This window comes from Nematolebias whitei, chromosome 8 (genome assembly GCF_014905685.2).
Source record: "Nematolebias whitei isolate Nwh7 chromosome 8, NemWhi1, whole genome shotgun sequence".
In the NCBI taxonomy this organism is placed as follows: domain Eukaryota; kingdom Metazoa; phylum Chordata; class Actinopteri; order Cyprinodontiformes; family Rivulidae; genus Nematolebias; species Nematolebias whitei.
In genome coordinates this window covers 21,065,605-21,080,006 of record NC_056505.1, presented here as the reverse complement: position 1 = coordinate 21,080,006, position 14,402 = coordinate 21,065,605, and the positions used below count along the sequence as shown (strand labels likewise).

At 38.8% G+C, this 14,402-nt stretch overlaps 1 protein-coding gene across 1 annotated transcript in view; it reads left to right on the top strand.

Annotated features, from left to right (window-relative positions):
• The window catches only part of acacb (acetyl-CoA carboxylase beta), a 31,350-nt gene that overhangs the window by 13,687 nt on the left and 3,261 nt on the right, over positions 1–14,402 (top strand). Inside the window, exons 15-50 of the mRNA XM_037681047.1 lie at positions 105–208; positions 299–380; positions 1,366–1,511; positions 1,599–1,749; positions 1,851–1,985; positions 2,174–2,320; positions 2,410–2,598; positions 2,680–2,780; positions 3,224–3,312; positions 3,415–3,539; positions 3,627–3,740; positions 3,848–3,961; positions 4,040–4,129; positions 4,225–4,343; positions 6,442–6,582; positions 6,688–6,787; positions 6,881–6,988; positions 7,057–7,113; positions 7,307–7,348; positions 7,453–7,668; positions 7,829–7,984; positions 8,687–8,890; positions 9,021–9,176; positions 9,255–9,377; positions 9,463–9,732; positions 9,843–9,940; positions 10,131–10,251; positions 10,337–10,447; positions 10,739–10,882; positions 10,975–11,095; positions 11,177–11,273; positions 11,369–11,465; positions 11,562–11,697; positions 12,007–12,184; positions 12,280–12,392; positions 12,485–12,639. Coding sequence (XP_037536975.1) covers positions 105–208; positions 299–380; positions 1,366–1,511; positions 1,599–1,749; positions 1,851–1,985; positions 2,174–2,320; positions 2,410–2,598; positions 2,680–2,780; positions 3,224–3,312; positions 3,415–3,539; positions 3,627–3,740; positions 3,848–3,961; positions 4,040–4,129; positions 4,225–4,343; positions 6,442–6,582; positions 6,688–6,787; positions 6,881–6,988; positions 7,057–7,113; positions 7,307–7,348; positions 7,453–7,668; positions 7,829–7,984; positions 8,687–8,890; positions 9,021–9,176; positions 9,255–9,377; positions 9,463–9,732; positions 9,843–9,940; positions 10,131–10,251; positions 10,337–10,447; positions 10,739–10,882; positions 10,975–11,095; positions 11,177–11,273; positions 11,369–11,465; positions 11,562–11,697; positions 12,007–12,184; positions 12,280–12,392; positions 12,485–12,639 — 4,650 coding nt within the window. The remainder of the gene's footprint in view (positions 1–104; positions 209–298; positions 381–1,365; positions 1,512–1,598; positions 1,750–1,850; positions 1,986–2,173; positions 2,321–2,409; positions 2,599–2,679; positions 2,781–3,223; positions 3,313–3,414; positions 3,540–3,626; positions 3,741–3,847; positions 3,962–4,039; positions 4,130–4,224; positions 4,344–6,441; positions 6,583–6,687; positions 6,788–6,880; positions 6,989–7,056; positions 7,114–7,306; positions 7,349–7,452; positions 7,669–7,828; positions 7,985–8,686; positions 8,891–9,020; positions 9,177–9,254; positions 9,378–9,462; positions 9,733–9,842; positions 9,941–10,130; positions 10,252–10,336; positions 10,448–10,738; positions 10,883–10,974; positions 11,096–11,176; positions 11,274–11,368; positions 11,466–11,561; positions 11,698–12,006; positions 12,185–12,279; positions 12,393–12,484; positions 12,640–14,402) is intronic.

Genomic DNA, 14,402 nt, shown 5'->3' with positions numbered 1-14,402 from the left:
CTATAGTGTAAAGCTGTGCTTAAGTGTGTGATGAATGGGTGAATATAAATGTGGAGAGATTAAAATTGCACAAAATAAGTTGAGGACCGTTTTACCTTCTGCAGGCAGAGAGACCAGATACCATGTTGGGCATCGTCTGCGGGGCGTTGCATGTTGCAGATGCCAGTTTCAGAAAGAGCATGTCAGACTTCCTGCATTCCTTGGAAAGGCCAGTAGACAAACTCCCCCCTTTTACAACACATTTCTCTATCTTTCTACTGTGTGTTCATATTATTTACTGTATCTGCTGAAACTATAGAGGTCAGGTACTGCCTGCAGACAGTCTACTCAACTCTGTCAACGTGGACCTGATATATGAAGGAGTCAAATACTGCCTTAAGGTATTTGACACCTAATGCTTGCTTTTTGTTGTGTGAATGCTGAGTCAGCATTCACTGTGATGTTTTCCTTTTTTATTTTTATTTATTCATGCATTTTTTTTTGCACCAATTTATAACTCATTTAGGAAATGGAATATGACATTTGTTTTTTTGTAACTTTCATAGTTTTCAAAATATTTAAATTTATTTACTAGAAATGTATGAAGAGCTCTTAATTCCTTGAAAAACATTTTGTTTCTTTAATGTGCTTCAGCATACTTGCTCTAAGTTTGTTTTCCTTTTCTACTTTTAGATTTTAGTTATCCTTTTGCAAATTTTAGCTATTTTTTGCTACTTTTAGCTTCTAGCTAGCCATTGCTTCTTTTAACTTTTAGCTTGCTTTTTACATACATTTAGCTAAACTTTAGCTAAGCTTTTGCTATATTTAGCAAGTGTTTTTTGTTACTTTTGGCTTTTAGCTAGTGTTTTGCTACATTTGGCTTGTCTTCTTCTTTCGATTTTTCCCTCTTCATCAGTCTCCACAGCGAGTCTTCCTCCTCCATGTCACTCTGTCCTCTGCATCCTCTGTCCTCACTCCAACTACCTCCATGTCCACTCGAATAACTGCATCCATGTATCTTCTCTTTGGCCTTCCTCTTTGTCTTTTTCCTGGCAGCTGCATTTCTAACATCCTTCTACCAATATACCCACTGTCCCTCCTCTGGACATGTCCAAACCATCTGGACATGTCCAAATCATCTCAGTCTGCCCTCTCTAACTTTATCTCCCAGTTGTTCAACCTGTGCTGTACCTCTTGGCTTTTATTTAGCCTTTTTCTCCTTTTTAGCTATTAGCTGTTAGTGTTCTGCTTATTTTAGCTTTAACAAGTCAAAGTCATTCAACACTCAGCAGTGACTAGATTTCACAGAAAAGGCCATTTCTTTAATTTGGTTATATAATAAATAATTTTTTTCATGTAGTAAACTATCACTGTTGCTGTCCTTAGGTGGCTCGCCAATCCCCAACTACGTATGTCATCGTGATGAATGGTTCCCACATTGAAATAGATGTCCACAGGCTAAGTGACGGCGGCCTCCTGCTGTGCTACAATGGCAGCAGCCACACCACCTACATGAAGGAGGAAGTAGACAGGCAAGGCTTTAACTGCGAAAAATCCAGATTGGACAGTTTGCCTTTTTGACTTTAGGTTCACACTTTCATATTATTTTATCCTTGTAGCTACCGCATTACTGTTGGCAACAAGACCTGTGTGTTTGAGAAGGAGAGAGATCCCACAGTGTTGAGGTCACCCTCTACTGGCAAGCTGCTGCAGTACGTGGTTGAGGATGGACATCACATTAAAGCAGGAGAGCCCTATGCAGAGATAGAGGTTCGAGGGTTTTATCACGACGGCAAATAATACACAAATTTTGTCTTTTTGTGTCTGAAAGCCTTTTTTAAATATGTAATTTGATTGGGCTTTGGGTTTAGGTGATGAAGATGGTGATGACGCTCACCGTGCAGCAGTCTGGTTACATACACTTTGTCAAAAGGCCTGGGGCAGTCTTGGAGCCTGGCTGTGTCATGGCACGTATGGACCTAGATGATCCCAGCAGTATACACAGGGTATGTTACTTTAACAGTGTTAAAACAGGTTTATTAATAAAACATCTGGAATTACTTTAGTGTTTGCATCTTTGTGTAAAAGTGCAGTTGTAGTGATTTTCCCACAAAGAAGACTAAAATTATTATTATTATTTTTTTTTTACTGTTTTTAATGACATTGTTTGTTTTCATTTTGGCCCCTGCTTTAGGTGGAACCTAATACTTGTACGCTGCCCCCCCAGCAACCACTTCCCATGGTTGGAGAAAAGCTTCATCAGGTGTTTCACAGTGTGCTTGAAAATCTGCTCAGAGTGATGGATGGGTACTGCCTTGAAGAGCCTTACTTTAGCAGCAAAGTACATATCAGTCCCTTTACAGCAAAAGATTATTCTACTGAGCATCTTGGAGTTTGATTATCTAATTAATTAAATTTTCCTCTCTGTAGCTGAAAGAATGGGTGGTGACTCTGATGAAGACTCTGAGGGACCCCTCGCTGCCTCTGCTAGAGCTCCAGGAGATCATGACCAGCGTGGCCAGTCGTATTCCACCTTGTGTGGAGAAGGAGATCCGTAAAGTCATGGCTCAGTATGCGAGCAACATCACCTCTGTCCTGTGCCAGTTCCCCAGTCAAAGGGTAAAAGTTGTGCAACAACAATGTGCTGTTTAACACACTAGTTCTATTCATCTACATTTTTTTTTACTTGTTTGAATTCAGATTGCAAACATTTTAGACAGCCATGCTGCAACGTTACAGAGGAAGGTTGATCGAGAGGTTTTCTTCATGAACACTCAAAGTATCGTTCAGTTGGTGCAGAGGTTAGTGTCTCAGGTTTTTTTTAAATTAGTTTTGTTCTCATCTGTTAATGTTTAAGCTTTTTATGAGCTTATTAAAATCTTTCAGAATCTTAACAGTGACTAGCAAATGGAGCAGACGACACAGTTAACTCATGTTTGTTTTCTCATGTCAGTCGGAAGCTACAGATTATTCAAAGAAAATAATCAATCAACCTTTATTTAGACAGGTAAATCCCATTGAGCCTCGAGGACTCATTTACAAGAGAGACCTGATTAAAAAAACAAGCAGCAACTGAAGAGTTGCTTGTTTCTCTTGATAGAAAAAAAAAGAAAATAAATAAACTGAAAGAAAGCATTGTAGGTTTCTGTATCTGTATTAATCCTAGTTTTACAATTTCTGCAATCTGATGCAAGTATGATTGTAGCATTGTGCTAATTATCATGATTGGTTGTCTTTTGCTCAGATACCGCAGTGGAATCCGTGGTTACATGAAGTCTGTGGTTCTTGATGTGCTGAAGCGCTACCTGCAGGTGGAGATGCAGTTTCAGCAAGGTAACACTCATGCCTTTCTGCATATCCCAAATGCAACTTTGTTTTTTTGTATTACTAAAGCTGAACTTGTGCTGAAATGCTCACACTGTTTTTCCTAAACAGCCCACTATGATAAGTGTGTGATCAACCTGAGAGAGCAGCACAAACCTGACATGAGTCCTGTGCTCGACTACATTTTCTCTCACGCTCAGGTGTTCAAGAAGAACGTCCTGGTTACGATGCTCATTGTAAGAAATGGCCTCTAGAAATACACGGTTTGTTTCGCTTCAGTCTTGAGATCAACGTATTGAAGCAGCGTGTGTTTGTGACTGTAGGACCAGCTGTGTGGACGTGATCCCACCCTGGCAGATGAACTCATGGTCATTCTGAATGAACTCACACAGCTGAGCAAGATGGAAAACTCAAAGGTGGCTTTAAGAGCCAGACAGGTAAGCTCACCTGCACAACTCAGTATGAGGTACAATCTTGGTTGTGCATTTAATTTTGCACCCTAAAATATCTAATCTAGTTGTAATATTTAATAAATATCTCCTAGGTCTTGATAGCCTCCCATTTGCCATCGTATGAACTGAGACACAACCAGGTGGAGTCCATCTTCTTGTCGGCCATCGACATGTACGGCCACCAGTTTTGCCCTGAAAACTTGAAGGTTAGTTTAGTGTGTAGAAACTATTCTCTCTTTGGCAGCTTGAACATCAAATAACAAATCTAATTTTATTTGGTGCAGAAACTCATTCTGTCTGAAACCTCCATTTTTGATGTTTTGCCAAACTTCTTCTATCACTCCAATCAAGTTGTTTGTATGGCTGCCTTGGAGGTATGTTTAGTGTAGTTAAACTAACAGATCCTACTCTCGCTCTTGTTGGATCTTACGTCTGAATTAGTTACTTGTGCTGTTTCCCGTGCTTCCAGGTGTATGTTCGCAGGGGTTACATTGCCTATGAGCTGAACAGCATCCAGCACCATCAGCTACAGGATGGGACATGTGCTGTAGACTTCCAGTTCATGTTGCCATCATCACATCCAAACAGGTGACAGGCTTCCCTCAGGCCAAACCACAGATATATAACCCAGTTGTCAGAGTCTCTTGTTAGATGTTTATACTGATGTAATGCCTGAACATAGGTTGAAATATTTTACTTTTAAGGGATTTTTTAAAAAATATATATAAAACACCCCATCTTGTAGAAGTTTTCAAGAAATTCAGGCTTTAAAACTATCATTTAAATGTTTTTTCCCCTCTCAATGTTCTGTTTTAATGACATTTTTCTGCTGTATGTGTAAAGCTAAATCATAGATCAGTTGCATTAATGGTGCAGGTAGTGAGTGACCTTTACACTGCTGCTGTGACGGCTTATGGCTAACTTAGAATGCAAGATGTTCACTCTCATTCTCACTGACATAAGAAAGTCCCTGAATCTAATCAGTATGCACAAAGTTAGAAGAACAATTTGACAAACCACTGCTAATATTCACATGTCAATCATCTTGTTGCAGAGGGAGCAGCCCTACTCTGAACAGGTAGAGTAAAGCTCCTCCCAACCAGCCAAAGCACCTCGTCTGTCTCAACAATGCATGCCGGATGCACCGTGTCGCTTCTTCTTCGTACATTTGCTTCAGGATTCCTCTAACAAGTTATTTCTAATTCTCAATATAAAGCTGTGCTTCACTAGTTGTCCTGTAATTGCTTCTTTTTGTGTAAAAGTTATCATTTTGTGCTCCTTATATAGGCGTACTGAAAAAAACAAAAAGCCTGAGATTTCAGTGATTGCTACTGAATAAGGAACCTGAATTCTCCTGCCCTGCATTATATTTTAATGGAAATCACAAACAAATCACATGCCAATCGTTTCTGGATAAAGATTCTTAATTTATTTCAATTTTAACACATGAATCAGCTGTTAACCTGGTATGGGTTGCCTTACACTTCAGCTCAACGTCATTTAAGACTTCAGAGACTCATGACTCTAATGTAAGTTTCTTTCAGCTGCTTCCTTCAAGGGTCGCCACAACAAGAAAACCTTCATGAAAGATATGACAATTGTTTTATGCTGGATGCCCTTCCTGCCACAACCTGGGCTCGAACCTGCAACCTCAGGATTACAAGACCATGGCACTGACCACCAAGCTACTGCAGCCCCCCAGAGATATATATATAATTTTTTTTTTAATATAAAATGTATTTTTTTTTTTAGGTTTTTGATATTTTGTATAAAACTTTTTAGAGTACAGTTATAAAGTTATTTAAAAAAACGGATAACTTACTTGCTAACTGTAATACATTGTTATTATAGCCAAAGAAACAAAAGTGAAACAATTTGCGTATGTAAGTATTAGAAAAGTGAATATTTCTAACTTAAAGGAAAAAAACTTCTTTAATAATACATATTCTATATTTTAAACTTGTTTTTAATGAAAATCTTGAAACTATTTTGAATAATTTGCATCACAATAAACAATAACAACAGCTATTTCACATTTAACTGTTGTTTTTTACTAGCGGTACATCTAACAATGCCAATGATGTTTAAAAGCATCAGCCTGGCTACTTCTCTGAGCTCTTTCATGATGTGGGGACTTTTTAAAAAAACTATTAATGTCCAGTTTTCAGGAAAACGTCAGTCCCCTTACACACACCTCTCCTGGGCATTATGAGTTTAATTAGGTTTTGATGTACAGTGCAGTTTTATAGATTATATTTTAGAAATTCTCTGCTTCTTTTTGAAAGGGAATTGAGTAGTTTGTGCCTGCATAAACAATCGGTGCAAATGAGATCATTTTAAACTCCGTATGCAAAGCTGAAAATCACAAAATCAGACCACTGCTCATCCGCAAGTCTTCAGACCAGATAATCAAAGATGCCACCTTTTATAATGGTAAAGTTTCTCAAATGGCAGATTATATAAACTGTAAATGTGTTACCTTAGTTATGGACTTGACATGGAACTCTTTAGAGTTTGTGACGCCCCTGCTATCTTCTGTATGTAATTTATGATGAATGTCTGATTTGTTCTTTATTGAACAGATATATGCAGTCTTGCTCTAATTGCTCCCTGTATGAATCTTTGCACATTTATTTGAACATTTTCTTCTCTCTGAGAGTATTCAGTTGTTCTGGCTTCTCTTCAGGCTTCCAGTGCCACTGAGTGGATCAGGCCAGTTTAACGTCAATCGGCAGGGCAGTGAGCTGTTAATGGATGGAGCCTTTTCTCCACCCTGCCAACGCATGGGAGCTATGGTGGCTTTCCAGTGTTTTGAGGACTTCAAAAGGTGACTTTTCTTGATAATATCTCTAGTTAAAAATAAATCTACTGTATGCAGTTCAAATTTAAAAGTGGTTTCACACCTATTTTTTATTTTTTTTATTTTTTTTAGGAATTTTGATGAGGTTTTGTCGAGTTTCGCTGAACCACTTTTGGAGGGCGCTCCATTCTTGGAGTCATGCTCGAGTTTCTATGAGGAGGAGAACATGAAGGTGGGGCTGCTGCTGTGGACAAGTTCAACATTAAATAGGCTCTTCATATAACAGACAGTCTGGAGTCACAAGTTCCTCTTTCATTCTGTACAGAACACAAGAGAGAACCCCATCCACATCATTAACGTATCCATAAAATCAGCGGACACAGAGGACGACGATGCCTTGGTCAAAGCCTTCACTGCCTTCGCTCAGTCAAAGGTCAGATGTTATTTCTGTGCTAACATCTTTTAAATATATTTTTTAACATACTTTTTTAAAATCTACAGAAAGACATCCTCTTTGAGTATGGAATCAGAAGAATCACATTTTTGATTGCACAAAAGGTAAACGTTTTTCAGCAATCATAGCCTTTTTGTAAACACTTTTTTAATACTAATACTATGTTAATACCTGAATTTCTTTTCGTATATGGCAGTCCTTTGATTGTGTTTATAATAATAATGTGTATATTTTATTTCAGAAGTTCTGTTGTTGCTAACTTAAAACATTAATTATTCCTTTGCTTTTTTTATTTAGAGAGAATTTCCCAAGTTCTTCACATTCAGAGCTCGTGATCAGGTCAGTCTTTCCTTACCTCACTGCTGTAAGACTCAATGTAGCAGTTTAAAGAGATGATGAGCCCCCATCCTCTTCACCTTGTCCTATTCTGTGTTTCTTCTCAGTTCCAAGAGGATCGAATTTACAGAAATCTGGAGCCAGCTTTAGCGTTTCAGCTGGAGCTCAACAGAATGAGGAATTTCGATCTGACCGCCATTCCCTGTGCAAACCATAAGATGCACCTCTACTTGGGTGCCGCTCGTGTCCAAGAGGGAGCTGAAGTTACAGACTACCGCTTTTTCATCCGAGCAATTATCCGCCACTCCGATCTCGTTACAAAGGTAGAAGTCAAATGCAAAGATCGGAATTTTTAAAAAGGAAACAATTTTGTTTGAATGCATGTCTTTAAAAAAATTTTTTTTTTTTTTTAAATCTTGCATGTGGCTTAATTACAGGAGACAACATAGTGATATATGACATGCTCCCTTTTTCATAATTTAGGAAGCTTCCTTTGAATACCTTCAAAATGAAGGTGAACGTCTTCTGTTGGAAGCCATGGATGAGTTGGAGGTGGCCTTCAGTAACACCAGCGTCCGCACAGACTGCAACCACATCTTCCTTAACTTTGTCCCCACTGTCATCATGGACCCGTCTAAAGTCAGTGTGCAGCCATCTCTTCTACTATTTTTATGCAAAACAAATGACCTGTTGTAATAGTTGCCTAAACAGCAATAGCAGATGTTATTATTTGTAAATATACTGCACAAAAATATAAATGTCTGTTGTTTTTGTTCCCATTTTTCAACAGGCCTTTTCCTCTCAAATATTGTTCACAAAATTTGTGTAAATCTGTGTTTGTGAGCACTTCTCCTTTGCTGAGATAATCCATCCACCTCACAAGTGTGGTGTATCAACATGCTGATTAGACGGCATGATTATTGCACATGTGTACCTTAGGCTGGCCACAATAAAAGGCCACTCTAACATGGGCAGTTTTATCACACAGCACAATGCCACAGATGTAAGTTTTGAGGGTGCGTGCAGTTGGTATGCTGACTGCAGGAATGTCCGTGTTCAGAGGATTTGGCAGCCTCACAGCCACACAGACCACGTGTAACCACACTGGTCCTTTTGGTCGTTGTCCATAAAATACCCACATGCCATAACCACACTGCCACCATGAGCATTGTGTTTATATTTTTGTTCAGTGTAGGTACGTTTTTTTTCTTATGTGTGTCCTTGTTCATGCAGTATTCTGGCATAACACAAATGATTGTGCTTTTTATTATTTCGTAGGTGTTGCGTTGTTAGTTCCCTCTTTAACTTTCTTTTGAGTTGCCCTGATTTTTGTGTCAACAGATAGAAGAATCGGTCCGCTCCATGGTGATGCGTTATGGCAGTCGTCTTTGGAAGCTGCGGGTCCTGCAGGCTGAGCTGAAGATCAACATTCGTCTCACACCCACTGGCAATGCCATTCCTATTCGCCTGTTTCTCACGAATGAATCCGGCTATTATTTGGACATCAGTCTGTATAAAGAGGTCACTGATCCTATTTCTCGGCAGGTGAGAACAGGAAACTGAGTGGCTATTTAGAACTGGATTATGAATAATGTGTTATTTTTCCACAGATTATCCAGTGTGCTTTATAGGTATGGACATTATTAAAATAATTCCTTCCTATTTGCTGTTTCAGATTATGTTCCAGTCATACGGAGACAAGCAGGGTCAATTACATGGTATGCTGATCAATACTCCTTATGTGACCAAAGACCTGCTGCAGGCCAAACGATTTCAGGCTCAGTCTCTGGGAACTACATATGTTTATGACTTCCCTGAGATGTTCAGACAGGTGCTTCTAACTCACTGAACTGCCCTTATTTTTGTCTTTAATGTGTCATATTTTTTACCTCAGAAATTATTTTTCCAGGCTCTTTTTAAGCTGTGGGGTCCAGGGGACAAGTGCCCTAATGATGTGTTGATGTGCACGGAGCTTGTTCTAGACCCAGAAGGTCGACTTGTGCAGATGAACCGCCAGCCTGCAGACAATGATGTAAGGTGCTTTTAGAAACTTTTTCATTACCTGCTGCATTCTTAGTGAGAAGTAACAGACACTTACAGTTAGCTTTCTTCAACAGGTGGGGATGGTTGCCTTCAGGATGAAGATGAAGACTCCAGAGTATCCAGTGGGCAGAGAGATTATTGTCATCTGTAATGACATCACTCACATGATTGGGTCGTTTGGTCCTCAGGAGGATGAACTGTTCCTCAGGGCGTCTGAATTGGCTCGGGCTGAAGGTATCCCCCGCATCTACATCGCAGCCAACAGTGGAGCTCGCATCGGGCTCGCTGAAGAGGTCAAACACATGTTTCAGGTGGCCTGGATAGACCCCTCTGATCCCTACAAGGTGACCCCAGAAACAGATTTTTCTTGACTTTGATTTTATTTTTGGTGGAAGTAGATGGAAACAAATGTAGTTTTAGCCTTTTAAAATGTATTTCAAACGTCCTTATGTAGGGTTTTAGGTACCTTTACCTGACACCACAAGACTACACCCGCATCAGCTCCACCAACTCTGTTCACTGTTGCCATGTAGAGGAGGGAGGAGAGTCGAGGTAAAATGCAATTTTACTAAAAAAAAAAAAAAAAGGAAACTTTTGTATACATGTATGTATGAATTTGTTGAATCTTTGTTTAAACAAACATACAGCAGCCTGATAGAAACATATCTAGAAGAAAAACCTGAATAGAACTGAATTAAATGATGAGGATGAGTCCTTTCTTAATCTTTCTCTCCTGTGACAGGTACATTATCACTGACATTATTGGGAAAGATGAAGGTCTCGGTGTTGAGAACCTGCGAGGTTCAGGGACCATTGCAGGAGAGTCTTCTCAGGCCTATCAAGAGATTATTACCATCAGTATGGTGAGAAAGTTGATCTGGCTTTTGTTGGCATGAGGAACAAGGCAAAGACTCAGTTTCCCACCTGAGCTGCTGCATGTTCCTACAGGTGACGTGTCGTGCCATTGGAATTGGAGCCTATCTGGTCCGTTTGGGGCAGCGAGTGATCCAGGTGGAGAACTCTCACATCATCCTGACTGGAGCAAGTGCACTTAACAAGGTCTGTTGATTTTATCAATCTTTTTGTCAGTTTTCCTGAATGCAGCTTATTAGTGATTTTTACAAAGTTTCCTGCGCACATCAGAGACTAGCAAGGAGTGTGTTGATTTTATTGTAATGATAAAATCAAAGCTAAAAGACAAACGTGAGTGCCACCTTTTTGACTTGGGAAAAATAAATGACACAATAAATACGTAAAGTTAATCAGGTTCAGTGCTGAAGACATAGCATGCTGTCAATGATTAATGTTCAGTTCTTCACCTTGCTCATTAAAGTTCTGGTATCTGTGCAGGTTCTGGGCAGAGATGTCTATACCTCCAACAACCAGCTGGGGGGAGTTCAGATCATGCACAATAATGGAGTCTCACATACATTTGTGCCTGATGATTTTGAGGGAGTCTTCACCATCCTTCAGTGGCTCTCATACATGCCAAAGGTTCTGTTGGACGTTTGCTGTCTATATCTAAATATTCAATAATGTCATCGGGCCTCCAACTGGTTTACTGAGGTTTCATTATGTTCCTGCAGAACGTACACTCCCCTGTTCCCATTATAGCCACTACAGATCCAGTAGACAGGGAGATAGAATTTACTCCAACAAAAGCCCCCTATGATCCCCGCTGGATGCTCGCTGGCAGACCGCACCCCAGTGAGTTACACAATCCAAACTATGCATATAATTCATGTCAGAAATAAACCAAATAAAACTATTTTTCATGTGAACTGTTAGTGTTGAAAGGCGCCTGGCAGAGTGGATTCTTTGACCACGGCTCTTTCATGGAGATAATGGAGCCTTGGGCTCAGACGGTCGTAGTGGGAAGAGCAAGGTAAAATGATGTGAAACTTGTCAGGTGTAGACTTGGTGAATCTAAACACAAATGGCTCACTAACACCGCTGTTCTGTTGTCGTTGCATGGTTCAGGTTAGGAGGAATTCCTCTTGGTGTCATTGCAGTAGAAACACGAACAGTCAAGCTCACAATCCCTGCAGATCCTGCAAATCTGGACTCTGAATCTAAAGTGAGATCCTCTACATATTTACCATTTATTAAACCTTGATTTTATTTTGAAAATCATCTTTTATATCTTTAGCATGGTTTTGTGTGATCTTACCAGGTTTTGCAACAGGCTGGTCAGGTGTGGTTTCCAGATTCTGCTTTTAAAACCGCTCAGGCGATCTGTGACTTCAACCGTGAACACCTGCCTCTCATGGTGTTTGCCAACTGGAGGGGCTTCTCTGGGGGAATGAAAGGTAGGAAACTTAACTTATGTTAAATAAAAATGATTCTTAAATATAATGTGCAGTCTTGAAGCATTCACACTTATGCATTTTTATAATCTTAAGTCTATATTATTCCTGAACTAAATATCAAACGGTCCACTTTTTACTGAAGCAAAATAAGCAAATAAAACAGCTGCTTTGTACTTCTGTCTTTACTTATGATTCTGTCCCTGATTATCACTGCAGCTGATTTTAGCTCTTATTGTGGAAACCCCCCTGCTTGTCTGAGCCTCAACAACAACAAAGTACACTAAAAGTTTTTTTCTTCTTTTCTCTCAGATATGTATGACCAAGTCCTGAAGTTTGGAGCCTACATTGTTGATGCCCTACATGGTTTCCATCAGCCGGTGTTTGTGTATATACCACCACAGGCTGAGCTGAGAGGAGGATCATGGGTAGTGATAGATCCCACCATCAACCCTCTGTGCATGGAGCTTTATGCTGACAGGGAGAGCAGGTACATTCATTACATTTCCTGAATGGAGCACACACTGTACATGTGGTTATTTTGTTGTTATTTCTGTTTCACAATTGTTATATTTTCATATTCAGAGGCGGGGTGTTGGAGGCCGAGGGCACAGTGGAAATTAAATTCAGGAGAAAGGACCTTCTGAAGACCATGAGAAGGCTGGATTCGGTTTATGCCAGCCTGGTTGAGCAGCTCGGTAAAAAAATCTTCCTCAAACCACAACATTTGTATGTGTCATGATAACTCTTAATTTCTACTGTTGCTGAAATTATTTAATACTTTGTTCAGCTTCTCCAGAGCTGTCTCAGAAAGAAGGCAAAGAGCTGGAGGCGAAGCTCAAAGCCAGGGAAGAATTTCTGGTACCCATCTACCACCAGGTGGCAGTGCAGTTTGTTGACCTCCATGACACTCCGGGCAGAATGCAAGAAAAAGGGGTCATCACTGTGAGTGTCCTCTGCATGTACACGTGCGTCCCAGAAAATTAGAATATTGTAAGAAAGTTTAAGCTTTTTTGTCAAATCGTTTGAGAGAGTGAAACTCAAATATTCCATAGATTCATTAAACACAGAGTGAAACATTTCAAGCTTTTACTTTTATTTTTGTTTGTAATTTTGATCATTTGGGCTTACAAATAATGAAAAAAATAAAATCAGTGTCTCAGAAAATTAGAATATTGTGAAGGTTCATTATTGTAAACTCCTGGTGTCACACCCTAATCAGCTGACTAACTTCTAGACATGAGCTACAAATGACTCATTCCTCAAGTCCAGCCACTCCTGAACCAGAGACAACAACAGAAGAGTCTTACCTGCTGAGGGGACAAATAATTGGACTGTTGCTCAGTGGTCCAATGTCCTCTTTACAGATTAAATTACATTTTCATGTCATTTTAAAACCAAGTTCCCAGAGTCTGGAGGAAGAGTGGAGAGGCCCAGAATCCACATTGTTTGAAGTCCAGAGTGAAGTTTCCACAGTCAGTGATGGTTTGGGTCCATGTCCTCTACTGGTGTTAGTCCACTGTGTTTTCTGAAGTCAACGCAGCATCTACCAGGACATTTTAGAGACTTCATGTTTCCTTTTCCTGACGAGATTTATGGAGATGCTGATTTCATTTTCCAGCAGGACTTGGCTCCTGCCCACACTGACAAAAGTACCAAAAGCTGGATATGGAATATTCAAATTTTATGAAACACAGAATTTTATTTATTTATTTATTTGTAAGGCATAATCATCAAAATTTCAAGAAATTAAAGGCTTGAAACCTTTCACTCTGTGAAATGAATCTATATTACAAATGAGTTTCACTTTATGAAATTACTGACAAAAGAATTGAACTTTTTCACAATATTCACATTTTTTGAGATGCACCTGTACAAGCTACTATTAAGATAAAAAAAAGAAACCTTTGCATTACGATGCTGTAGTTATTAGCTAGTTATTAACAAGTATTATGTAGGAAGTAAAAGTATCATACTTATTATTATTATTATTATTATTATGAATGTTAACTTGTTAATGTAAACAATGGTGTTCTATTTTTAATTAGATGTAAAACAAAAAAAAGTATTGAATGACCCTATTCTACAATAAAGTGACCATTAATATATTATATTAATGATCTCCTAATTAGTGCTAATCACTAGTTGTTCTGTTTGAGAGCAAGCCATATTGTTTTTTAGCTTCATTGAAAAGTGAGATAAATTCTTATTTTCTAGGTTAGTTAACTTTAAACAAGCCAGCAAACCTGTAAAACTACAAACATCACCTGCTGTCACCTGCAAAAAAGCTGATTATACACTACAGTCTAATTATATTCAAAACAAATCATACTCTGAACCGAACAAATATTTAGGAACCATCAATAAAGTACTCCAAAAATTAAATTCGTCCAAAATTATAAAAACTGACTTTTTTAATTTAACAACTGGAATTACATTAAATAAATTACAAAAGTCTGATTCGGAAATAATTTGCAATTTGATGCAATATAGGTGAAGTCACAGATCGTTAATATATTGAAAGTGCTAGAATAGGCTTAGTGTCCTGTTAAATAAAAAGTGACAGCATGTTTTACAGTTTGCAGGAAATGAATGTCGAAGCAAATTCCTAGTTTGTGAACCTCGTTCATTGACATGGCGATAATAAACTGATTCTGATTCTGATATATATATATATATATATATATATATATATATATATATATATA